The sequence below is a fragment of the Schistocerca piceifrons genome, chromosome 7 (assembly GCF_021461385.2).
Source record: "Schistocerca piceifrons isolate TAMUIC-IGC-003096 chromosome 7, iqSchPice1.1, whole genome shotgun sequence".
NCBI lineage: Eukaryota > Metazoa > Arthropoda > Insecta > Orthoptera > Acrididae > Schistocerca > Schistocerca piceifrons.
Window position 1 is genome coordinate 191,146,376 of NC_060144.1, and position 27,489 is coordinate 191,173,864.

The window sequence follows — 27,489 nt, forward strand, 5'->3', positions numbered from 1 at the left end:
CTTGGCCGGTCCACCAACGACGACCTAGTCTGGGTACGGGGATATGGCAGGCGGCCAAAGTGGAGTCCGGGCCTCATCTTAAGACACCGTGGCCGACGCCTGTAGGAAACCCAGATGGACACTGGTGTTGCAGTGCGTCATTCGGACCAGCTTCGGCCTCGTGTGCTGGCAACGCCTGTTCCGACTACCGCTACACCACCTTCGGCTCTGCCTGATGCTCGGGATCTTGGCATCTTTCATTACTCACTATGCAGCCCTCTCACCATCATCTTGGTGCCAGTACAAGGATGGACGCCACCAGGAGACGTGCCCATGCTGGAACTGGATCACCATCATCTGTCGGAGCCCATCTACTCACCTCCTTCTAATATGGATGCCAACACATCGCCCATGTCTCCTGTTATATCAACTGGACTTGCCGCAATGGGCAGATTGGTGCACGGGGCCCCAGCAGATTCGACCCCTACGTCTCCTGTCATCTCGACCCGTTATCATCGGGGACACTTCCGTCCGTACGGGAAGCCTCCTCCTCGAGACTTTACGGCCAGTCAAACAACGTCTATGGACGTTAGCACTCTACAGGCCACCTCCATCGAGACCAGTGCAAACATTTCAAAGGGGGGAAAAGTGTTGTGGTTCGCCAATCATTCAAAGTGCCGCCGCGCAATTGCGAGCGTCCTCTACATGCGGCGATGTCTGCCAGCCATGCAGCAGCCGCGCCACCTAAGTGGACAGCCAGCCAGCAGCCGCCAGACTTGGACTCAGTGCTCATTTGAATGTTACTGTGTTCACATGTCTTGCTTTGTCAACTTGCTCAGTGACTTATATATGTTGTGTCGTTTTGAAATATATCTGTTTAACTTGACGTTATAGCACTATATTATAATTGTATTGAAGGGTGTAGGTCCTGTAATTGGTAGGAACATTACCCGAACCATGAACCTTTTTTAATTAATAAAAACAGTAAGAGGATTGTTAACATGTTGACTATTGTCATATTAAGTGCCACAGCAACACTTACTCTGTTACGTATAATCTTTGTTTTCATTAACAAGAAGGGGAACACAGAATGACAGACAGAATTAGCTACTACGCAAACCCTGGGGGACTGGATTCCAAGAGCCTAGAAGGCCACAGAGGAAATCATAAACATAGATTAAGCAGAAACAGTCATAGCTTAGGATAAGTAGTGCATAAGAAAATACACAGTCAAGTCACATTAGTGTGGCCACCACCTTTGTTCAAAACCAATAGAACCACCCACAAATGACAGCTGGTGACACTAGCAGTGGAGGGTACATAAAGCATATCAACACAGAAACAGAGCGATTTATCTGATGTTCAAAAGAGTATGATCACTGATTTTCAGACCCAGAGTGGAAGCACTTCTGAAATGGCTAAGCTTTTAAACTGTTCTGCTGCCCCTGTAGTTAAAGTATACTGTGCACGGAAAAATAGTGCTATCCAAAACTGGCACTGAGGCAACTATTGCAACACGGGCCATAGACGATAGTGATGAATGACGACTGTAGAAACGTGGTCAGGTGGACAGACATGTAACTGTTGAGCAACACCAAGGTGAACCAAATGAATACCAACAGTCTCTCCTCAACAACTGTTCGGTGAGCGTTGCTGCACATGGGCTTCTACATCAGGTGCCTGGTTCATGTAACCATGATGTCTGCTGTTTATTGGTGACAGAGTCTGTAATTTGGATACCAGTATTACAGTTAGTCATTTCAGATTAATCATGTTTTACCCATCTGACAGAAGGCCGTGTATCATTGGAAGCGTCTAGGCAGGAGTTGGAAATGTTATGATCCCTGGATGATGTCGTCATACTGGGATGTGCAATGGATCAACACAGGTATTCATCTGTGCTCGGAGACCACGTTCACCCCTACATGCAGCTTACATTTCCTTGGCATGATGTCATTTACCAGCAGGACAATCCATATGTAATAGCAAACGTACACGTGTTCAAAGAGCAAGAGGTTGAGTTTACTATACTCCCCTGACCACGAAATTCCACAGATGAAAACCCAATTCTATCACTAACTGAAGCGTGGCCTCCCAATTGAATGAACAGTTAGATAGTGATATGAAGAAAGGCCGTTTAGCTCTCGAGGCAATTTTTACTACTGTGCAATTTCTATGCTGACAAGGACTAGAAATTAGAGGGCATGAAGATGTAAACTGAAAATTTTTTCAATTGTTGGAACTCTGAAAAAATGTCATACCTGACTTTAAAGATTGGTTAGAGTGGTCGGGGTATAAGTGGATGACCCACAATATTCAAAATGAGATCATTGATCTACTAGGAAAGTCTGTGTTGGGAAAGGTATTGACTTCAATCAAGAAGACTGAACATTTTTCTATTATGTTTGACGAAACAAGTGATTCTTCGATTCACGAACAAGTGTCATTTTGTATTCGTACTGTTGATGATTCCTTAATCAACAACAAAGACTTTATTGGCTTATACGAGACCCCAACACTGAATCACAAACTCTGTTTAGTATTTTAAAAGACGTTTTCGCTCATCTTGATTTATCAATGGATAACTTAAGAGGACAGTGCTATGATGATGCCTCGAATATGGGAGGTAATTTCAAAGCACTAAAAAAGTTTGTTTTAGATATACAACCAAAAACATGTTATGTGCACTGCACTGCTCACAGTTTTGACTTGGCAGTTGTAGACAATCTCCACCATCTTACATCTATGAGGGATATTATGGCTTCAGCCAAGGACTTAATAAACACCATAAGGGACTCCAACAAAAGGATGGGATTTTTCAGAAACATACACTGTGAGAACGCCAACGACCAAGCTCTCTCTGACCCCTTTGCTCGACTCGATGGACTACGCGAGCTTCTAGTATCTTGAGAATATTGAAAAACTTTGAAGAACTTCTAGAGTTTTTTGAAACATTTTCTGCAGAGGACAAAACAGAGGCAGTCTACAAATGTGCACGCTACCTTGAGTCTATGTTACAATTCAAGACTTATTTCTTTTTATGTCTTTATTGCCATGCAATGAACCCAGTAGAGGATGCCAACGAAAAAATTCAATGCCTTCATCTAAGTGTTGCCGATATGGAAAAAATATATGAGGGCTCAATTTGCATACTGAATGGAAGGCATGATAGTTTTGAACACTTTTGGGAACTGTGTTTAAAAGAAAAATCTTCACAAGTTGATGATCCTTCACTTTCTCGGAATCAAAGTTTACTGAAGAAGTAAGAAAACAATGAAGCCAGCTCACCACACACTTTCAAAACCACAAAAGAAAGCTACAAAGCTATTTACATTTAAGTTTGTGAACTGTGCAATCTTGCATTACTGAGCAGTTTGCTTCAACTGGACTCACACACGTCATTGCAGTTGAACATAAACTGAGGTGAAACAAATTTGGGAAACTCAACTGAGTTTTTCAAAAATGACCTAGACATTGAGAGACTGCGCTTACACTTGAATATGTTAGCCAATTTCGCTAATGAAAAATAACTGGTCTTAAAAAACATGCATGATGTAAGAAAGTACATTACCCAAGAGCCTACAGTTGGAGAAATGTTACTTGAAGTAGTGAAGTGCATTAAGCTTCTCCAAATAGTTCCAATCACAATAGCAACAGGATAATGGTTATTTAGTGCTCTTAGACGTCTGAAGTCATATTTCCAATCAACAATGGGACAGAAGTGATTGAACAACTTGGCTGTTCTTCATGCCCACCGAGATGTTTTGGATGAATCAGATATCCGACCAGTCATCAATGACTTCATATCCAGTAATCCAGTCAGATGGTCAACATTTGCACCTTTATAAAGACACTCTAACCCTAATAATGGCATTTAGACCAATATTAAAAATCTTTATAAAATAGAGAATTAAATACACACAAAATGTTAAATTTTCAGTTTTGAAATATTAGTACTAGCTTAGTACTATATTACTATAGTACTGCATTAGTTATTTTCAAATACTTAAATATTTTTAGGGTGTAAGACCCAATTAAAACCCAATATTTGCATAATTTTTGCCTGAAAGTATTAGGTGTAATGTATTACCTTTATTAAGTGTAGTAAAGCATTAACTTAGAGATATTGTTTTTGTTTAATGAACCCTGAGTCTTATTCAGAGTAAGCTTAAATTAGCTATTTAACTTATTAATTAAAATGCTATTACTGTGCAACTATGTTTTATTCTTTTAGTGGTAGTTTAGGATTTATTTAAATACAATTTCAGTCTTTTCAGATCTATATATTCACTGCTCTGTAATAGTCTATAAGCAAGGTTATTACTGTAAATTAAATTAGCTTTTTACAAAAATACCGTGCGTGTTTACATTTTTTTTTTCTTTTTTCAAAGCCAAAAAATGTGTCAGGCTTGTCGAGTTTCCCAGAGTGTCGAGTTATCGAGAGTCCATTTTTCGGGGTTCTAGTGTTGATCATATGACTCTAAGATGCTCAAAAAACTTTAAAACTCACTATGTTTCATCTAAAATTTAGAGACTTTCCCAGGGCAAGACTCCCAGTATGCCCCCCCCCCCTACCCCTCCCAATATTTTTTATAAGTCGGTGCCCCTGATGATGAGTGTGGTATTGGTACTCCAAAACGCTGAGCAGAAATTTATTCTACAATGTGACACAAGCAATCTGATGGTTGGGTATATTCTCAGTCATGATGTGGCAAGGAGCAGCTGGTGGCATATTTGTTGAGAGCTGAATAAAGCAGAACAGAATTATTCAACCACAGGAAAAGAAATGTTGATTGTCATTTATAGAATTACATATTTTCATTGCTTCTTGTAGAGAAAGATATTTAAGGTTGTAATATAACATGCTGTGTTGAAATGGTTGCTAGGACTAAACGATCCTTTGAGTAGGTTAATACACTGGGCTCCAAAATTGAGTGAATTTGATTATGAAGTGATACACAAACCTATGGGCCGAATAGAATGACTGGGGTCATGTGAGAACTTGGTGAAAGCCTTGCTGAGAGGCAAGAAGCATAAGCTGCCCACATTGATTGCCAAGTATTTAGGACACAGGAACAGCTTGTGTTGCATGAGGGGCTTTGAAAGGTGACGTATTAAGGCAAGCATGTGATCATGTATTAGCAGGTCATGGAGAATGGGGGTCAACTGATCACAGAGAAAGTGAGAAGTTCCAGTGGAGCATGAGGAGACAGGATGTTGAGAAGTATGTCAGGAATTGCACAGCTTGTGCACAACATGCTGGCATCACTCATGAACAGATACCATTGCAATTATTATCAGCTGCATCCAAACCATCTGAAATGGTAGGGATGGATATTATAGGGCAATTTAACCAAACACCAGTGGGTAACTGTAACATGCTGACCATCATAGACCATTTTTCATTGTATGTCACAGTGGTTGCAACTCTGGATCAACAAGCAAGGACATTGGCACAGGCCGTAATAAACAGTGGGTTATTGAAGTGGGTCAATCGCAACATAATCATTACAGTTCAGAACATTAATTTTATGTCTGATCTGATGAAACAGCTATGCCATTTACTTCACATTCAGTAGCTCAGGACTGAATCTTTCCACCCTCATTCGAATGGAACTTGTACATTGCACAGTCATCAGAATGATAAGTTATTGTGTAAACAGCCAACAAAATGATTTGGACATTTACCTTCCTTATGTCATGACAGCATATAATTCTATAACTCTAAGGAATACTGCAGTGTTAAACTCTCACCATATAAGCTAATCTATGGTAGGAAGTAATTAAGCCTGAGCTCAGGATGAATGGAGAGTCAGTGAAATTTTCAAAAATGTTACAGGATGTGTGGAAAGAGGTTAATGAATCAAATACAAAGGTGCTTGAGTGGCACGAGCAAGTGGGACAACATGCTGGCATGTTATCTCGGTACCTAAGTGGTAACTGAGTTTTGCTGTCAACATCCATTAATACAAAGCTGCTATTACCAAAAAAGATTTACACTCTGCATTTGGGGCACATTAAGCCATTTAAGGGAACTGTGGGAACTTCACCACAAGTGCTGGTGTCATTGGCAATAAAGGATAAGTCTAGAAAATGGAGGAAGAAAACAGATATTGACAAACAGGGTGTATGCAGAATGCCTACCTTATGTGCTTAGATCATGTCATTTATAAAGTAGTTATGTAGGATAATGTTTTGATGAACTGGGATTATGAGTACATTTTTTATTAAGTGTTGCTTTATATTATTTATAGAGTTATATGCTCTGGTGTGGAGATAATCAACAAACTCCCGTACAACACAGAGCATGAAAAATCAAAGAAAATTAAAAATGTACCTTGCTGCCCACCCATTCTACAAATTATCTAAATATCTAGATTCAGGGATTGAAAAGTTTTGTTAGCTGTTCAACATGAAGAAGTGTTTGTAGTAAAACTACACGATAAGTATTAATAGCGCTCAATATTTACAGATGTAGGTAAATATTTTCTTTGGCAAATACCAGTACAATCAAATAAATATTAAGCTAACAACAGAAGATAAATGGCAGCTATCTAGTATAACTGTGGATCTACATCTGCATCTGTACTTTGTAAACTACTGTGAAGTGCATGGCAGAAGATGCAGCAGCTTTTATGAAAGTAGCAGCTTTCTTTCTGATTTGTTTGACTAAGTTTAACTTGCATAAGCTGAAGAGAAATAAAATTTTGTAACTAAGTCCTGACTTCCTGATCAATCTATCACTCTGATGCTTTGTGTGATCACCTTTACCTCATTTGATCTTGATAGTTGCCTTCTCATTGTTTTCTTGATGCTGTGGACCTGCTATGAAATGCCACTACCTCAGACTGTGTGACTTTGTCTCCACCTGCAGATGTTCGAGGGCTGTAAGAGATCTCAGATTTACGCCAACTGTTTGTGAAATGACACAAACAGGGTATTGATAACTCTTCTGTATTCTACATTCACTTTTTTTCTATATGAAACTTCAATGACAATTCAGGATCAACAGATCTCAGACAGTTTCAACATACACACATCTTGCTTTGACATTAGCCAACAATTCCTAAGTGAATTACTGTGCTTAAAATGATATTCATGTGTTTCCTGCTTGTTTACATTTTGGGTGTGTTTCTCTGTTCCTTGACCTCCAAGGCACTGCCAGGTTGTGACGTCACAAAATAAGAGCTCCACTGTAGCAGCTGGAGAGCTTTATTTGCTGTCACATCTTGCCAATGTCAGGAGCTGATGTAACTTACACTTTATCTGCACAGACATAAATAAAAACAGTCGGACATTTTACCCTCACCAGCTATCTAAACTATGTTTTCAGCACTCATGAACATCTTTTGTTGACCTAAGAGTACAACATAGTGGCACTCTTTCCACATTTTTGTTTAGTCCATTTTTGAAATAACTTCTTTTATCTATCTTCAGTGTTAATGCAATTATTAATTGTAAGATTATGTTGTAACACATAAGGAGAGGACTTAGCCAAAGTACACTGCCTTAAATATATTGCAGTCACCAAGAAAGGAGATCACTCTTAAAGAATTGTTGCTGATGTTAACTAGATATTAAATCATTTGTCATCAACAAAATTTGATTTAAATATGACCCCCCTCCCCCCCCATTTTGTCAACTGCAGTATACCTGCGTCGGCATACTCTGACTATTATCACTCCATAATGTGTTATGGAATTATCTCTTGAGGCAATACACCAGCATCAGAAGACATCTTAATGGCAAGAAAAGGGCAGTTAGGGTCTGAAATTTAGCACACATAGCAGCTACCATTGGCAGCAACAGCAGCTCTAACCCAGTTGATCACTGAGTCAGACTGAGCTTCAGTGATAGATACAGGTATGCCATCTGTGCTGCTGCAACTCTTTAGTGCTGCCACTATTTTTTCGCAATTGCATAGAAGCATATCAGCGCAGCTTTGCAGAAGCCACATGCAGCCAGTGAGCACAGGTTGTCGGTAAGCTGGTTACAGCAACACGACTATTCGTGTACTGTGGGACGGACCAGGCCAGGCACCAAGATTGTGCCAGCACAGAGGTCTTACAGAATTGTCCAATTAGTTTCTCTACCAACAGACTGTGAAAATATCAGGCATGTGACCAGAAGTGGGTTATCAGCACAATAAATGAGCTGTTATCTCAGAGAAATCACTGTGACATTTTAGCAGAGATATTCACAGCCTGTCAGACCCTTGATGACAGGAAGGCAACACCATGCACCACCACACCACAGGATAACAAGCAGCCACCACAAGCCCAGTCAGCTCTTCTTCTGGGACTCGGTGCCTCTCCACTCCCAGGCCCACTCCACCAGCAGTTTGACCCCTACCCAGGAACAACAGGCCACGATCAGGGCAGTACAGCTGCTGTGGCACATTGCACTGCCAATAACAGAGGCAGGACTTCCCTCTGGAGGCTGGCAGTCCCTGTAAACGTTCTGGTTGTCCTCTGAACTGCTGGCGCCACTTGCACACATCATGGCATGCCTAACTGGGTCAGGTACTGCTAGCTGGCTGTGGCTGTCAGCATTCTGGGGCACATATGTTAGGACCTGTCAGTTGGTTGTCAGTCATCACTGCACTGTATGCCCCTACCGTGCCATGCGCCACCACAGCACAGCATCAGGATGTAGCTGCATGGGCTGTAATAAAGTGATTGACTTGTTAAACTGTTTTACTAAGCTGCCACTGGACCACATCCTCGCCACAATCCATCACCGACACTGCCAGGTTGACTTCAGTCAGGGTGAGAAGTGTTCAACCCCAGGGGCCTGTCAACTGCTAAGTCAAGACAGATTTGGACAGGTACCTCAAGAGATCCTTATTTTGCTGGTTGGCAGCAGAGTTTGAAGAGGTTAATATGGCAACAGGGGTACGGGACTAGTGACAAGGGTTCTCCACTAATGTGATATGCTATGGGGGTGGACAGATAGAGTATCTCTAGAAGCAGTGTTGGCAGCCTCACACCAGCTGTGGAATGGTGGAAGCAATAAAAGAAGTGTACAAGGGGAAAATGGACAAGTGTTAAATGCAAAAGGGAGCCCCCAGTCACGCAAGCAACATTACTGATACATTTTGATGTAGTGAATAAGTATGCAAAGGTGAAGTGTGCAGTAATAAGGACTGTGCAGTGCAAGAAACATATGTTTTTGTTGGACACAGAGGTGCCTGTGTCAGTGGCAATTACAGACCTCGTGACTCAGAAGCAATTACATTCACCACAATGTAGATTTCTTTGGGTGGGAGGCAGTGATGTGAGCTCATTATTGTCCACTGGATTAAGTTTTTGGGGTGGAGCAGTTCAGTCTGAGTAATGTGTGGAGGTAGTGCCTCACGTAACCAAAGGTTACTGGATAATCCTGGAGTTCGACTTTTTGCATTGACATCAAGTGAAAATTGGCCTTCAGCAGTGTGTGGTGGAACTTAGCACATCAACAGTCCAGCTTGGGGAACCTGTTGCCAGTGAAGTACTGTCACATGGTGAATTCATCTTAAAGCGAAAACAAGTGTCTTAAATACAAAAACGTTCAAGCTTGATTTGTATGGTTTTGTGTAAGAGAGCACTGTAATGTTGCTGTGGGTGAATGTAAAACTGGAGTTGACCGTTGATATGTTGTAAATAATAGAGCCACTAAAGGAGAACGATGTTTTGGATACACTGAATTGTTTGTGTACTGGAGGGAGTGTTGCGAAAATGGTACCCATGAATCTGGATAACTTTTGGCGCCGATGAAGTAAGGCTAATACAGGGGCTGTTATTAGCAAATCTGGATGCTCTGGAGGAGGCTGATTGGGACACATCAGGTATGAACCATGGTTGGTTGCAGGCTGCCACTAAAATTAAATCATGTAAGAAGGTGTACCATCTTCAGGGGACTGAATGGATAGAAATGGAGAAGTTGCTGCTGGAGTTCAGGTATTTGTTTTATCATCAAGGTCTGTTGCCAGCAATTCCCATGATACAACACTAAATTCCAATAGGGAATGTAGCACAGATGTACCACAAGCCATGTTGTATGCTTTGGCATTTACAGCTAATTATGGGGGGTTTCATTAAACAACAGTTAGCTAATGGAATAATAGAAGAGAGTATTAGTCCATGGATGGCTGCCATTGGAGTCATGCCCAAAAAGTCAGCATATGATTCCAAGAACTACAGGTACTGCTGTGACTGTCATTATCTTAATAGTAAGATGGTAATCGATGCATATCCAATACCAAATATAACAGAGACCATCAGTAACTCGGGACAGTGCTGGTACTCCTCTACCATTGATTTATAGACAGGGGTACCACCAGTTTGAGGTGGTTCTGGTGGACTGACTTAAGGCAGCACTCTTAGTTTCCGTGAGATTATCATCAACACTGAAGTATGCCTTTTTGATTAAAGAATGCACCGGTAAGGTTTCAGCAGTCGTTGGATGGGGTACTAAGGCTATTAAAAACTTGGCAATGTTTGGCGTACTCTGATAACATAATTGTGTTGTTGATGGATACAGAGGACTATGTGCAACAATTAAGAGGGGTTTTCAAAAGGTTGCAGATGACATATCAAATGCTGAACACAGAGGAGTGTCATTTTGTCTTTGAGGATGTGTTCCTTGGGATATATAATTAGCAAGGAAGGAGTAAAGACAGACCCAAGACTGGTACAAGCAGTAAAAAACTATCCAGTTCCTAACTCAAGCAAAGAGCTAAAATCATTTTTAGGACATGCAAATTATTGTAGGAAATTTGTGAAAGGTTTTGCAGATGTTGCTTGACTACCAACGCATCTGTTAAAAAAGGGCATGAAGTTTAACTAGACAGTGGAGTGTCAAGCCCCTTTCAAGGGATTGAAGACAGCTTTGACATCAAGTCTGGTTTTGATTTTCCCAGAGTGTTAAAAGGAATTTTATGCATCCAGTAAGGCAGTGCAGTGTGTTTTGTGTTAGGAGATGAATGGTGAAGAACATCCTGTTGCTTATGCTTTGTGACAACTTATTACGGCAGAGAAGTATTCTGTCAGACAGAAGGAACTGGTCATCTTGATATATGAGCTTACAGATTTTCAGTGCTACTTGTATGAAAAAAGTTCAACATAGTAATTGATCAAGCAGCTCTGAAATGATTATTAGGGTTGAAAGACCTGGCTAGCAGACTGACATTGTGGGCATTAAAACTCAGTGAGTTTGATTATGAAATGGTGCATAAGCCAGGAAAGAAACACAGAAACACAGGTGGGATGAGCAGAAAAAAGCAGTAGTATGGGCACTGGGATACAGCCTTGTTGAGTGGCAAGCAGGGCAAATGACTGACACTGACTGCAAACTATACATGATACGGCTGCAGGACAGCACATATGATAGCCTGTTATGTAAGTCAACTAGGTCAGGGCCATGCAAGTATCTGCTCAAGGAGGAAGTGCTGAAAGGGGAAGGGGGAGGGGGGAGGGGGGGGGGAATCTTGAAACTAAGTTCGGGACTGCAGATGAGAGCGGCATCAGGGATCTGGACGGGACTATAGAAAAGGTGAAGGAAATGGAAAAAGGCAGTAAGGTAGTGTTAAAGTAGGATGCCATGCAGCTGACAAGCTTGGAGCATCATGTATTGAATAATACATGCATTTTGAGGAAACTGACACATGAAATAATGGAGTATGCAAAGGTATTGGTTGGCACCATGAACTGGGATCTGGGAGTTAAGTGGACCCACGTGGACATGTTCAATGCAAGGGTCATATACAAGATATGGTGAAATCACTAACAAACATCATTTGCGATGCAAAAAAGGGTGATAATGAGCTTGCAGGAAGCCATTCACATTGCAGTTCATGGACAACTGAGTCCAGTGGTGCTAACATTACACTGAAAAAGTATTTGATAGGGTTACAGAAGTGCAGGAGAGCCGTCACCTAAGTTGTGACTCATCACAGAGCCTGATAAGCAAAATTTGCAGCTATACTATCATGTAGCAACACTAGAGATTAACACAAAGTACTGCTAATTTCAGAAGATGGAGATAAGCATGAAGTAGACAGCAGAAGAATTCCAGCACTGTTACAGGGAAAGGCTTATGGTGTGCCTGACCTGAGTAATCCAGACAGGCACAGGCACAGGGGAGGTTCAACTGTTCTTGGTCAAGACTGATGGCCAGGGATGTCCACGGGATATCACGGAATCGAAAAACTTCTTCCAACCAGCAGGGCTACACTGCATCAGCTCTGCGTACAATGCCATAGTGGTGGTACTGGACAGCTATTGGCAGGGTAGGTTCACAGGGCAAAGTAACCTGACAGATTGTGGGACATTTAATTAATGGAAGAGTGTGTGACATAATGAACCAACATTCCTTCTAACAGCCACAGTTACAGGGATTACCTGGTTAAACATAACACAGCTACAGTTGTACTGGCCAGACCAACCAATGGCGATACTTGCAGCACAGTATTCAAACTTCCTCAACATTAGGTTGAAACTATACTTATTCTACTCCTTGAACGAGTTCATAGCAATGCAAGAACAGTGTATTTTGGCAGAAAAGAAGATAAAATATGTGCCACAGTATTGGGAGGAAGCACTGTATGGCTGTTGTCTTGTGTTATGATATTTTGCACTGTAGTAGATCTGACTCCATTCTGTGTGGCCTTCACCTACTTCATGTGGAAAGTCACTGACCCCCCTGACTCCCCAGTAGTACAGATCTCAGTAGACAAGATCACTGACTACTGCTTCAGCTAGAGAGGATGGATAGGGAGAATAAAAGTGACTGTATGTGTGACATCGTAATATAGTAATAAGAAATGCATGTCACAGCTTTTAAGGCTACTGTACCGAGCGAGGTGGCGCAGAGGTTAGCACACTGGACTCACATTCGGGAGGACGATGGTTCAATCCCACGTCCGGCCATCCTGATTTAGGTTTTCCGTGATTTCCCTAAATCGCTGCAGGCAAATGCCGGGACGATTCCACTGAAAGGGCACGACCGATTTCCTTTCCCGTCCTTCCCTGATCCGACGAGACCGATGACCTCGCCGTTTGGTCTCTTTCCACAAACAACTCCAACTTTTAAAGCTACCATATTTACGCGAATCTAAACCGCACTCAAATATAAGCCGCACCTGAAAAATGAGGCACGAAATCAAGGAAAAAAAATTTTCCCGAATCTAAGCCGCAACTGAAATTTGAGACATGAAATTCAAGGGGAGATAAAAGTTCTTGGCCGCATCTCCAAATCGAAACAAAGTTGGCCCATTGTAATATGAGACACAATTTAGATCGAATGAATGCCGATACAGCTACAGTAGTTTGGTTCGAGTCATAAGCTTAGCAATTAAGCTTTACCAGATAGCCATTGCTATGCGTCAGGTGCTCCGTCCGTATTTATATGGGTACCCTTCCTTTTTCACGTGCTTCGTCTGGTTTGAATTGATTGCTTATTTTTCTTTGATCTGATAAGTGCCGTTTTCTTTGTTATAGGTGTTTACGTCACTCTAAGTTAAATCTGCATTACTGTACTGTGTCATGCATTGTTTATCGCATTCTGATAGTGCATGTTTACGGCCTGTCACCGCTAGCGGCATGGCTTGCTTTTGTGTGTGCTACCACCGCTTACAATTTAAAAAAAAAGAGAGGAATCGTCTCATTAGCGAAACAATGGCAAGAGACTGCTATTTGTTGTTACTTACACTGCTGCTTTCTTTGATAATGATCAACAAGAACCAAATAATAGACTGCGTATGATAGAAGATGTTCTGAATGAGAGTTTGGCGAAAATTTTTCTCCGTTTGAAAATCTTTGCAGGCACCTCTTTAGTACATTACATTCTGCACAGAATTTAGAGTCATCTTAGATTTAAAAATCTAGTCAATTGCCGTGCTTCATTCCTGACTGTATCACTATTAGGCATAAGAATAATACGAATATAAACATGACATGATATGTATATTCTTCCGCGTTTGCTGTTGTCTCACTCTAGTTTCGTAGTTTATTAGGCAGACAGGATTTAAATGAGATAGCAGCAAACACGAAACAATACATGGCAAAATGTTGATATTCGTATTATTCTTATGGTGAAGAGAATACTGCATGTGATTCACAATTCATAAAAGTTCCTATTAGCAACCATCTCTTCTCATAGGTAGGAAAAAATTCAGAACGTAGAGTTGGCCATATTGACAAACATCCCAAACAGTCTTGCCAGTCGGATTTTCATAGTACATTGAAATGCTGCTACATTCAAAGATGAACAATACGGAATCTGTATTTACTCCGTTGGATAATGTATGAAAATGCAGTGGTCGAAACTCGGGGTGGAGAAAAAAGCTCATCTTTCATCTTGTTTTAAATTTATTTACTGACGCAGAGGTTTTGGCGCCAGTATTTATCTTTGTGCCTACAAAGCATGCCTGTGTAGCGCAACATATATTCGACGGCAGAAGTTAGTTGTGGCGGCATCCACCAACATTTTTCAGAACTTCCGCTTGCTTTGCACTCGATTCTAAGCCACAGGCAGTTTTTTAGATTACAAAAACTGGAAAAAAAGTGCGGTTTAGATTCGAGTAAATGGTATTGGACAATCCGTGTGGACTTTGAGAAGTGTGGTGAGATGTTAAGTAGCATACAGTGTGTAACTTAGATAACAAGGTTAGTGGGATGTTAGTAGTTGTACATTGTGCTACTTGCTTTCATGAGATCAAATGGTCTTTTAATTATTGTAACACTGATGTAACCTTATAGCTTTAAGTAAGGATCTAATGGCTAAGTGTTGTAGGGTAAAACCTTGTGGTTCAAGCTGCCTACTACTTACAAACTGACAATTTTTTGAAAATATTGTACATCATTGGCCATTTACCTTGAGCTTTGTTGCAGATTGGTCCAGGGTAGAGGATCTGGGGGCCAGGTCTTCCAAAGTAGAGGGACACTAGTGCTGCCATTATTTTTTGGTCATTCTATGGAAGCAGGGCAGTGTAGCATTGCAGCCACCATAGGTAGCCAGTGAGCTCTAAATGTCAGGATGCTGGTTATAGCAACAGGACTATTCATACATTGAGAGACAGACCTGGCCCAGCACCACAAACCTGCCAGCACAGTAATAGGACAAATGTATTACAGAATGGGCCAAGGAGTTTCTCCACAAACGGGCCGCAGAAATGTTGTCAGGAACATGACTGAGCTGCTATCTTGTGTAAATATCCCTGACTTTTTAGCAGAGATATTCACAGCCCAGCAGATGAAACACAACGAGGGGGTTACGCCAGTTACTGCCATGCCATGGGTCAGCAAATAGTGACCATGAGCCCAGTCATCTGCAAACACCATACCATCTTCTAGCACCAAGCCCTCCTTCTGAGACTTGAAACTGCGGTGGCCCGGTGTAATGTTAAGCTCTCTCTATATGGCTTAAGCATTTTCGTGGACTTACTTGTTGAAGAATGCCAGTTCTGCTTTCTTGCAGTGCCGATGTCTTCTGCTAGCACCAGATGCTTCTCCGAAGATTTCACTGCTAGGAAGGGGAAATTTTAACTCTCTCGTTCTCTCTCTTCTTATTTAAAAAATACGTTACCCTTGGAACATCATTCAATGCACCAGAACATATTTATTTCCACTTTGTACAAAAAAACAACTTAACTTTATGGCGTAATCCCACACATTACCGGGCACCCAGAATCAGCTAATTACACATTTTTTAACACAATTAATACATAAGCTTTTATCGTGTCTGACTATCCACGTCCAGTCCACATACTCTCAACAGCAGTTCAACATCTAATAAACAGTTACTATTTCGAGTATCTCCATTTGTTTTTTAACAATACAATGCTACGTTACTCTTTGCAGCCAGCCATGGAGCTTCTGGGCCGTATTTGCTTATTCTTGGCATGTTGCGCTGAACACTTGCCAGCACCGACAAATTATCTCCCTTCCAGTTTCGCCTGCACAAACAATAAATGGGTGCAGTATCCCGTACTCATCCTTACACCCTGCTTTAAAATAATGTGTGTTCGAAACGGCTGGAACACAAGTGTCTCCAGACTTTCGTAAAATTCTGGGGGCACTACAAAACCTCTCCACTGGTGAACACTCCCAGGCTCACCCCAGCACCAGCTCGACTCCTGCCCGAGAGGCAACACGTCATGACCGGGGCAGTACAGCTGATCTCCATTCTATGCTGACACGGGCACTGTGGCGCCTCATGCTGGCACTCGTAGAGGAAAGACTTGCCATTGGGAGGCAACAGTCTCTGTAGGTGTTCCAGTTCTCTTCTGTGCAACTTGTGCCACTTGCATACAGTGTGGTACACCTAACTGAGTTGTGTACTAGTAGCTGGGTTCGGGTGTCAGCATTCTGGGAAGCAAATGTCAGGACCCACTGACTAGTCACCAGCTATCACCACACCATGCACCCAGAGAGGCACGGCTGCCACACCGCCACATCTGTGCGTAGCTGCCCGGATTGTAATGAAGTTTTTGACTTGTTCATGTTGTTTTACTAAGCTGCCATCAGCCTGCACCCTCACCACGGCTCATCGCCTATGACCAGTCCAGTGCAGAAGTAGTCCGTCACATCCACGTCTACTTCAGTTCTTTGCCATAGTCATCAGTCACAGTGGCCAGCAAGTTCCGGCATGCCACTCTCTCGGCAACCTGTGAAAATATGTTTTCAAAGGGTGAGAGACCAGGAAAAACCTTTTGGTCACATCACCAGTGCAACAATCTCTGTGTCGAGGTAGGTCAGGACACTACAGCCAACATGAGGTCTTGTTGAAAGAGAACGTCACAGAGACCTCAAAGATAGGGCAGAGTCATTGTTATTAACACGTCAAAAATGTAATGGCTGCTATCCAAATTACTGGCTATGTAAATCAGATGTGATTGCACCCTATACTGTTAAGTGAAGTGCTGTGCCCATACGATGATGACAAATGCAATCTGGTGACTTTTGTTCTCCTTGGAGCCTTCACACATGTATGCGTCCTTTGTGACATGGTACACTCAACTAGTACTTGTCTGAAGAGACAATGTGGGGCATCCTATATGTCCAGTGTTTTCTGTGGGTGCACCACTGTCAACACACCTCTCTCTGCTGCCACATCAAGGGAAGCTGCAACAGTAGTTGTCGTAAAGTCCGTGGTGGCTCAGCATCATCACATTGTGTATATGGATACTTAACTTACAAACATACCCATTTCCCACTCACGTTACATAACACAGCTGAAAAATCCCACACAGATGACAAGCGAGTGAGCAGTATGTGTGTCCTCTTGGATGCTAGTCATGTGAGGCTGCTCAGCTCCTGCATAATATTGTGAATGGCCCTCCTGACCCCATCAATTCCATATTCTCGTGACGGTCATGGGATTTTGACTGAAACAAGTTAGCAAATAAAAAGGACGAGAAACTGCATTATTGGCAGGTCACAATCCTGCCACTGTTCAATTCTCACATATGGTGGTGATGTTTCTCCTTCTGACACAAGGTGTAACACAATCTCCTCACAAACAAACAACATTCAAATGCGATTTCTATTGCTTATATACAGAATGTATATGGCTTTACTACTACCTGCTTCAAGCAGTTATGCTCAAATAAAAATCATTTGCATATCCAAGTCTTAGGTACTCTTCATGCCAGTTTATCATTGCTGTGTGTCATCTTCATTATGTTACAATTTTAATGACCAGTAGCATGTTATTTATGACAAATATCATTAAGGAATGAAGACCTTATTGATAGGCAGTACTTCTAATAGATCTGAACTGATGCAGAACTCTTGGGAGACACTTTGGAGACCAAGCCCAAGCACGGCTGCACTCAAGAATACAAGGTGCTACCCAAAATATCCAAGAACTTCAGTGTAAAAATCAGAAAACTATACTTACTGCCTAATGTCCTACATCACCTTCAAATTAGTCCCCTTTGACATGTATAAACAATCCAAGAATTGTTCCCATTTTTGGAAGCACTCCTGGAAGTCTGCAGGGTGAAGGGTGTTCAGGCCCCTTGCAATTCCGCTTGGATGTCCTCAATTGATTCAAAAGCCACCTTTTCAACATGATTTTCATCTTCAGTAACAAGTAGAAGTCGTGCAGGGCTAGGTCTGGCAAGCAGGAAGGGTGGGACACCGTTGATATGCAGTTTTCGGCCAGGAATTTCTCCACAAAGAGTGAGGTGCTTGGTTGTGTTGTCATGGTACACTAACCAAGTCTTTCTTTATCCGCAAGTTTGGCCCTTTTTACCAAAGATTTTCCCTCAGTGACCTCATAACCTCACAGTAAAATTGCCCCTTGACAGTCAGACCAGGTGGAACAAACTACTTTGCTCTATTCCCTGAATGTTGAAAAAAAAAATGGTCAGCAGTGACTTCATGTTGCTGTTAACTTGTCAAGCTTTTTTTGGCAGTGGAAAAGATGGGGTTTTTCCATTGTGATGATTGCTATTTTGTTTCAGGGTCATGACCATAGACCCAAGACTCAACACCTCTTATGACTGTGGATAAGAATTTTGGAGACACTTGAATTCTTCGTTGCACTTCAGTTTCAGTATACGTCTGAATCCTGAGGTTTTGTTGGTCAATGCTGAGAAGGCGAGGAACAGACTTCACTGCAAAATCATCACAAGTTCAGTTCATCGGCTACAATTCATTGACACATACCGTATGACAGCCCATGTCTGTTACAAACATTGTAAATTGTCTGCTTTCAGTCTTTGTGAGTCACATTGTGCTCTTTTATGATCAGTTCCAGTGTTATGCATGTTGATGGCCAATCCAAATGTTTATCATCTTCTACAGGTTCTCAGCCTTCCTCAAAGCACTTTAATCACTCAAATGTTCTTGCTTGACTCAGTGAACTCTCAACAAATGCCTCTGTCAGCATGAAGTGGTTTCAGCTGCAGATTTCTTGAACTTGAGACATAATTTGTTGCAAATCCATTTTGCAGTTCACGGAAGCACTGAAACACATTCTGACATGCACTACTACAATTCTCAACTGCGCACACAAAAGAACACAAAACTGTGTGCTGCAGAAGCTAAGATCTACCTTGAGATGTCTAGCAGTGGAATGTCATACTGCTACTGGTTTGACTATTAGAATGAAATTCTTGGATATTTTGGATAGCACCTCCTATGTCGGGCTGCAATTTTCTCAATTCACAAGCCACGCATCACTCAAAAATTGGGCTCATTTCGTATCATTGCAGGTTAATGTGTTTAAACAGTCTTCGTCAAATTCCGATGGACTTCCTAAACTTGGAGAGTCACTAATGTCAAAATGTTCCTCTTTAAAATGAGAAAACCATTTTGTTGTGGAGCTCTGTCCAAAGGCAATATCCCCATGCACAATGCAAATATCCCTGGTTGCCTCTGCTGCTATTACTCCTGTACTGAACTCAAACAGAAGAAAATGTCAGAAATGTTCTGATTTCTCCAATTAGCACTCCATTTTCTAGTGTCCACAGGTCCACTCATTATCTCCAAATGACAATATATAAATTAAAATAACCATAGACTGTGTGACATAGGTGGGCAGGGGCAGAACAAGCCTAAACTCAACTGCCATCATTAGTACTCCAACTAGAGTAGATCGAGCAAACAGGGTCTCCAGGACTGCGATTTTGTCCACGTAAGCTGCTGCTGTATTATGCTGCACTTCATTACAGTTTTCATATACTGCATCTCACTGTAATTGCCATGAGCAGGTACACAAGCAAGCTAGCAGACATTTGCGTTGCTTATGGAGCAGAGTGCAGTTGCTTTGGGTGCAGCATGCTGAACACTTCCTTAATATAAGACTAACAGCAGTCAATATGTTTCGGGCTGGGGACCAGTGTTTGAAAGAAACACACATCTCTGCACCCAAAAGAGACCAATGCTGGATGGTTGAACAACACAGGGCAGTTGAGAATTTGGTGAAGAGCTACACTAGCGTTTTAAAACATCATCTTCAACTAGCTCACAGCTACAGCTCAAGAACTTGATTTCACTCTCTAGCCTGTTCTGAATCTCACAAAATGAAAGTGGCTTGCATTCTTACTGTGCACTCAGAAAGGTACTTTTAACATTCGCAACTATCAACAGTGCACTTATGAAAATCCCAATTACATACAAGAGCGTGGTCACTATGGAAGGTTTTCAGTAAACATCTAGCAGGATTTGTCACTGAGAACTCGGGTGTACCTTTCATATCTCTGATTAATTTGACAGAATAATTTACCAATTTCACATGTGGTTTGATGAAGTGAGGGTAGATTCCCTTATAAAATTTTGAACACGATAAATACTGATAATGGCTGTCAATATACTTATTAATGGTGATTACAAATGTCTGTCATCTTTAAACACAAATATCAAATGGTTTGACAGACACATTTAATACCAAAAGCAAACAAAATATGCCTCTCTCATTTCATGGGAGCAGAAACATTTATTCCTGACAAAACAAAATACATTACTGTCAAACATCTGTCATCCGCATGGCCAAGACAGATTGCTACTCGCTGTAAATATGACACACTGCATTGGAAACGCAAACAATCAAATGACAGTTACATATTAGCTTTCAGTCAAAGCCTTCATCAGAAAAGGAAAGACACATACATTGATTCATACAAGTTAGCACACCTCGCATACACGACCACCATTTCTGGCAGCTCAGACCATTTGCTGCTGGAGATGGCAGTCGTGTGTGTCAGGTGTGCTTGCTCATGTGAATGTGAATGTGTGTGTGTGTGTGTGTGTGTTTCCTTTTCTGATGAAGGCTTTGGCCAAAAGGCAATTTGTCTCTTTTCATTGTGAGTGTCTGCAACTCAGTGTATCATCTTTACAGTGAATACGATCTATCTTTTCCTAATTTTGTTGATATTCCAATCTGGAGTTTCCACTGTTTGATTTTGAATTTGTGATGTTTCCTTTTTGATGCTTTTCAACAGCTGCATTTGTAAACCAATTGGTGAAAGAAGTGATAGATTTCAGATGTCACATATTTTATTTCATCTGTAATAGCTGTTTCTGCAACTGTGATATTGGATCCAACAGATTCTGTTCACTGGCTATAATGTTAGTGTGTACTGAGCAAAATAATGAGGGATTTAGTATCCCGGCAGTGCTACCAGTACTGTATTGCCAGACACACCCGTGCTGCTGGAAGTGGTCATTCGCAAGGATCCAGGAAGCAGCTGCACAGGAGGTGAAGATTTCACTAGCATGAACAGTCAGTTTATACCACAGATAAAAGAGGGCCACCACTATAATACCAGACAGTTGTGATTCTGTGCCTGCACACTGTTCATCCAAGAGATCTGTCAGACTACTTCTACAATGTCAAATGTTGCTATAATAATACTTCGACTTTGATCACAGATTCTATTTGAATTTTTGGTGAATCTGCTATTGATAAGCCTTGGCTACAAACCGGTTTTCAAAGTGAATATACTCTTGTTCCTCTACTAAGTGAGGACCAGTGTTCTGTCTTAAAATTATTTGTATTTTTGCACTTGTCCATTTACATGCAGCTGTGGATCAACATTAAAAGTAACTATTCTTGGTCCTCCCCAGACCTCTGGGATATATGTATTTAGTCTGCTGAATACATAAATCTTTCTACTTAATTTAGTTGTTCTTTTTACTTGTGTAATCAATGTTGCTACAATGACCAAGTGGTCACAGATACCAGTTTCAAGGTGGACATTCTCAAAGGAGTTGCATCTATTTCCATTGTGAGTGGGCTTCTGAACTATCTGTTTCAAATAGTTTCCAGAGAGGCATTCAGTATTATTCAGTCTCTTGTCAAGCCCACCACTCAAAAATCTGTAGTTAACCAAATTCACAATGTTATGAAACGGATAAACGTCTACTCATCATACAGAGGAAACAATGGGTTGCACACAGGAAGTCCACAGTCTCGTGTGTGAAAGTTGCATTTGTCTGAATGTGTACCCTCTTACTGTTTTGAAAGGAGGCCTTGTGGCTGAAAGCTTAAATGCATACCAGGCTTTCTGTTGTGCCTGCCTGTGACTCAACATCTCCTCTATATGGTGAGTAGCAATATATCTTTTTCATAATATTGTTATTACACCATGTATGTATGTATTAAACTGGGGACCTAGAAATGACGGAGAGGCTTCGTCCCACTATAGCCCTCCGTGGTTCACAACCCCACAACAGGCCACAGCAGTTCACCCACCCCACTGCCGCCCCACACCGAATCCAGGGTTATTTTGCAGTTTGGCCCGCAGAGGACACCCCCCACCCCCGGGAACATCTCAACCAGGTAAGTGTAATCCCAAATGTTTGCGTGGTAGAATAATTACGGTGTACGCATATGTGGAAATGGTGTTTGCACAGCAATTGCTGACACAGTGGAACTGAATGGAATAAGGGGAACTAACCCATATTCACCAAGCTATATGAAAAACCGCCTTAAAAAACCATTCACAGGCTGGCCAGCGCACAGACCTTGACACTAATCTGCCGAGCGGATTCGTGCCGGGGTCCGGAACGCCTTCCTGCTCAGGAAGTAGCGCATTAGACCACGCGGCTAGCTGGGTGGGCTTATTATACCATCCTGGACTTTCCATTGTTTAGATATCCAATTTGTGTGTTTGGCGATGATAGTCTCCTCCAATTATGACAGTAAGTTTGGAAACATATGTATTTGTGAGCTGAGAGTTCCTCTAGTTTTGAGTTACACCTACGAAAAGCTTGGTGGTAGATAGGACGACACAGTCATAAGTTTATGATAACTCTGGATGATGAACCTTGCCCAAATAATCAAACATGAAGCTTCAGTTTCTATTTTGGTGGATTGGAATTTCTTGTCTACTGAATACACTGAAGGTTGATGTAGCAGCAGGACGGTGCCGTGCTTCATTACAATCCGGTAATCATGTGATATTTGATTAAGCCCTGAGGCACATATGCACTGAAGGCAAAGCTTCCTCTCTCTTCCACCTAGACTGGCCTCCCAAACTGCTTAGTTTAACATCAAGGGGCTTCTATGCACATTCATCTAAGAAGGTCCACATTTAACAAACATATCACCAATTTTGAAGTGCTGGTCACAGGAATTTTGAGAATAAGACAATCAATCATAACATAATATGAAATGTTGAGAGGGTGTACCAATCATGTCTTTAACAGTGTTAACATCAATAGCAATGCTGGAAACAAACATTTATGTTCACTGTTAAAATATGATCTGAGGAAAGAAGAGTGTTTGAGGAAATTTAATTTCTTATATAATCACCCACAAAAAAAAATTAAATTTTATCTATCTTTAACTCTTCAGCTTAAAAAGCTATCTTGAGAAAATTTAACAAATAACTGCACCATTTAGCATAACTAGTATTAGATAGTATCAGTTAGATTAATTTGATTCATTTTGCATTTGTTTGTTGATTGATTACCATTCTATGGTCATAGCTCCACAATGGTGCATTTCCAGTCCTTGATTATTTGAAAAATCTTGTTTGATTTGACATTTCCTACCTTTCACTAATCTTATCGCCAGTTTATTTCTGTGGCCTGTAAATTGCTTCAGTAAATCAGTCTTGATGACACAGTCAGGGGTTACAGCTGGGTAACCAATTGCAATCTCACTATTTTAGACCTATACAATGTATGGTTGCAGTGCTCACTTACACTTTGGATGAAAGGAAACTTAAAAATGCCGTCCGTAGTTTACTACACAATTAAAAATTAGTTGAGAACTCACATTAGGGGCCAATAACAAAATTAAAGGGAACAAAAACGCCTCAGTTCCATAAATGTTCATAATGTAATTACTTTTTACAGCAAAATCACACACCCAAGATCATTAATATTTAATATTAATGTCTCACTATTTTATGATCTCAACATCTCACTACATTCAATCTTGACATCTCGCACCTCACGGGGGGATTGCTGATTCAGTTTTTCCAACCTGCAGCACGGAAGATATGGAGGTGTAACAGACACGAGAGAAGGAATCTATAAGTGTGTGCATTTTACATACACATAACTGAATGATACAGAGCATTTGTTGAGACATTGACCTAAGACTCGAACGATAAAGGTTCATGCTCTGTCCAGTCATCCTGCTTTAGCTTCTCAAAAGGTTTTCCTAAATTAATTCAGACAGAAGCCAGATTGGTTCTTTCAACACGATTACGTCTCACAACCTCTTCTCTCCCTGTTAAGCTTATGCATATGCCTTCATATGTTTCTGTGTATTACTTACATTTTTTCCTGTATTAAGCTGACAAAATCTATATCATTGTCAAATGATAATTGGATGAATAAATTACTGACACTAATACCTGGTGGACATCCCATCATCTAAGAACATATGCACCTAAATATGGATACAATGTGGTGAGCTGGGAGTGTACTGAGTAAGAAAAATACGAAGGCAAGAAAATTTGTTTACCTGTTGAGACAGCAGTAAAACGCTGCAGTTTCAAAGAAGAAATTCTGGTAAATGACAAAGCATTACACTATTGAATAAGCTACCACACTCAGTCTTCATCAGAGGTGTACAAAGGCATGTGCCTGAATGTCCCCCCACCCCCAACACACACACACGTGCATGCGCAGCAACTGTCATCTCTGGAAACTGAAGCCTGGCCACCATGGATTTCCTATTATTTGTGTAAACAATTATTCTTGAGTATTTAGGAATAACAATGAGTGTTTACAAAACTTACTGCATCAAGGATATGGATTTGGAAAAAAAATAAAATAAAAAATGTATTAGGTTTGATAACACACTACAGATGGTTTGCTGGTTAACAGCAAAGAACAACAATTTACAACATTTCTATCACAAAACACTTAAACTTCAAAAGCCTAAAACTTCTTGTACGTTCTCATCTCATAAACTCTAAGTATTTGTGTTATTGTGGGTAAATATGGGGTAAAAATAATGTTTTTAATCCAGGAAGTAGCATGCATAAAATATTGCAATCAATATCAGAACAGCGTTTTCATGCTAATTAATATATATCCCATTCTAAAATGGGATGCAAATAAAACCTTCAGACATCACAGTTCATAACACAAGATAGATATTTACATAAAAATTGCCATGCAACATATGCACGATACGCTGATAATTTTTGTTTTACCTGTAATTTCCAGAAGAGACTGCCTGATCTCTTTGATAACATTAATAAATTGTGTGTCTCTAGAGCCAAGATCAAATAACATGGCTTCTTTCACTGGTTTGCTACATCCTAGTGGACCTGGGGTGAACAGTTTCTTCTCTGAAGAGGTAAAGGATTTTATGTTATGTTGTATCTCTGTCAAAAAAGCAGTAATTTTTGCATTGAAAATGAAGCTTACCAATATATGTGAATGTGTTGGCCATGTGTGTAAGAACTGTTCTGCTCTGTGTTTTAAGAAATACTTCACAACTCTTTTCATCAGCAGGATATATGAGGGCAATGCCTTATTAATTGTGACTGGCTAGTTATCTACACAAATGGTGATAACACTGACCTCAAGATCAAGGACGTACGCTTCTTCCATGTGTCCGTGAATCCTCGCCAACCACAAGATGTGGGGTGTCTGAGTGAGAGGGAAGTTGTAAAGAAGCAGAAGCTAATGGTGTGTCACAATTACAACTGCTCAAATCTAGGCCAAGAAACCGAATTTAGGTATCCTAAGATAACTTGTATATGTTCATAACTGTTACATAATATCAACAGATTCTCCATTTGAATATATCTAACTGCTCTCGAGGTGAGCCAGAAAATCCAATCACATGTAAAGTGCAGGTTATTCAATAAATAAATAAATAAATAAATATCTAGTGCTATGTGCGTATCTGCAAGGAGGGATTTAAAAAAGTTAATCCTAAAAGGTGACAAGAGACCACTACCATACATAATTTTTGTTGTGCATTTTCATTTTCTCCTCCTCCTATCCTATAACTTCTTTCCTCAAATTCCTAGCAAATAATTTTTTAACCCGACATCTGTCACTTTCTGTTCTTTCTTCAGGTACGCATGAAGGAAGATATTCTTTTGAAGGATAGACATTCTGTGTAAACTTTTATATCAACAAAGCCTTCCATAGCTTTGGCCTTTTCTGGGAGTAACTGCTATGGTCTATGACAAAGTGTAGGAAAAACTTCTAATCTGTTTTTCCTAGACTACATTTGTTTTATTTCAAATTTCATATGGCACATCTGCAGATGAACCAGGAGTTTTCATAAAAAAAATAAAAAATAAAAAAAACCTTCAGAACTGAAAGAGATTCAAAAACTATTCATGACAGCCCTGAGAAGGAATACATGTTACTGAACATATCCAAATACTTTTGTTTTATTAACACTGTACTCTTTGCCTCCAGCGCGCATAAATTTCAACAATTAAAAAAAAACTGAATAGAAGTTTGAAAATAGGCCTGAAGATCATTTAGAATGTGTCTAATACAATTAACAGATCAGAACAAAAATAGTGTAGATTAGTACTGAAACAATCAATTCACAGAGCTGGTAGATAAGTTTTAGTTGTTAATGGAAATTAGAGACAACTGGATGACACCAAAAGAAAAAAAAGTGAAGAATAAAAATAGCCTAGCATGCATTTAGTAAAGTAAAAAAGCTTCAGAATTAAGTTTCCAATGTTGTGAGATCAGTATACGTTACCAGTTTTGTTTTATGTTTGACAATGTTCCTGGGCACAATAAATGTTCCCATCTCTCATCATATGATGGTACATTCAACATTGGCAAAAATGATTGTTTTGGTGATTCAGGTGATATGGTGTGAGAAGGCATAATGTTGTGTCTACATACTGACCTCAGAATCTTTGAACACTCTACTCACTGGTAAACATTACTGCAGCACTGCGCACGAGAATCTTTTGAACGGACTGCTTGGCCCTGACTTTCATTTCTATGGATGACAAATTGTACATGCATTGAACTGTGCAACTGGATGAGCTCGTTGATTGAGAGGATATTCAGTGAATGGACTGACTTGCTCATTCCCCCCCCCCCCCCCTCCCCCCCCCAACTTAAATCCTTTCAAACATGTGTTGGATGCATTGGAGAGACATCCTACAGCATATTTTCATACGCACCAACGACCATCCAGCAATTGTGAACCACATTTGTGGAGGAATGGAACATCCTACCGCAAGAACTCATTAAAACCTTACGCCCAGCACAGGAGCATGTTGCAGAGCATGCATTACCACCTGTGGTGACCACTCACCGCATTAAGAACTATGTCCCATTTTTTGTAATGTACAAGGGACAATCATGGATTGCAGTGACTTCAGTGTAATTATTGTCCTTGAATAAAAGTGTGAGTTCTGTTCATCTTACTGTGTATTTCTTTCAGTTTTCCTCTGTGCTATACTGTAGCAGTTCTTTCTATGGATGGTCCAAGTTTCATCTAGGTATGTCACTTGGGAGTGGCATTATGCTAAAGTTAGGTTAGTCCTTAAGATTTGCACAGCAGAGTGCTACACTCTGCTGAGCATGTAGAAATGGTAAGGAAATTGAAAACTACTCCTTGGCT

General features: G+C 40.7%; 1 protein-coding gene across 1 annotated transcript in view; it reads right to left on the reverse strand.

Annotated features, from left to right (window-relative positions):
- LOC124804844 (2-aminoethylphosphonate--pyruvate transaminase-like) overlaps positions 1–25,454 on the reverse strand; it is a 110,395-nt gene extending 84,941 nt beyond the window's left edge. The window contains exons 1-2 of the mRNA XM_047265194.1: positions 25,302–25,454; positions 25,085–25,222 (exon numbers count right to left, since the gene is read on the reverse strand). Of these exons, the coding sequence (XP_047121150.1) occupies positions 25,085–25,222; positions 25,302–25,326 (163 nt within the window). The 5' untranslated portion in view covers positions 25,327–25,454. The remainder of the gene's footprint in view (positions 1–25,084; positions 25,223–25,301) is intronic.
- Between the last annotated feature and the right edge of the window lie 2,035 nt (positions 25,455–27,489).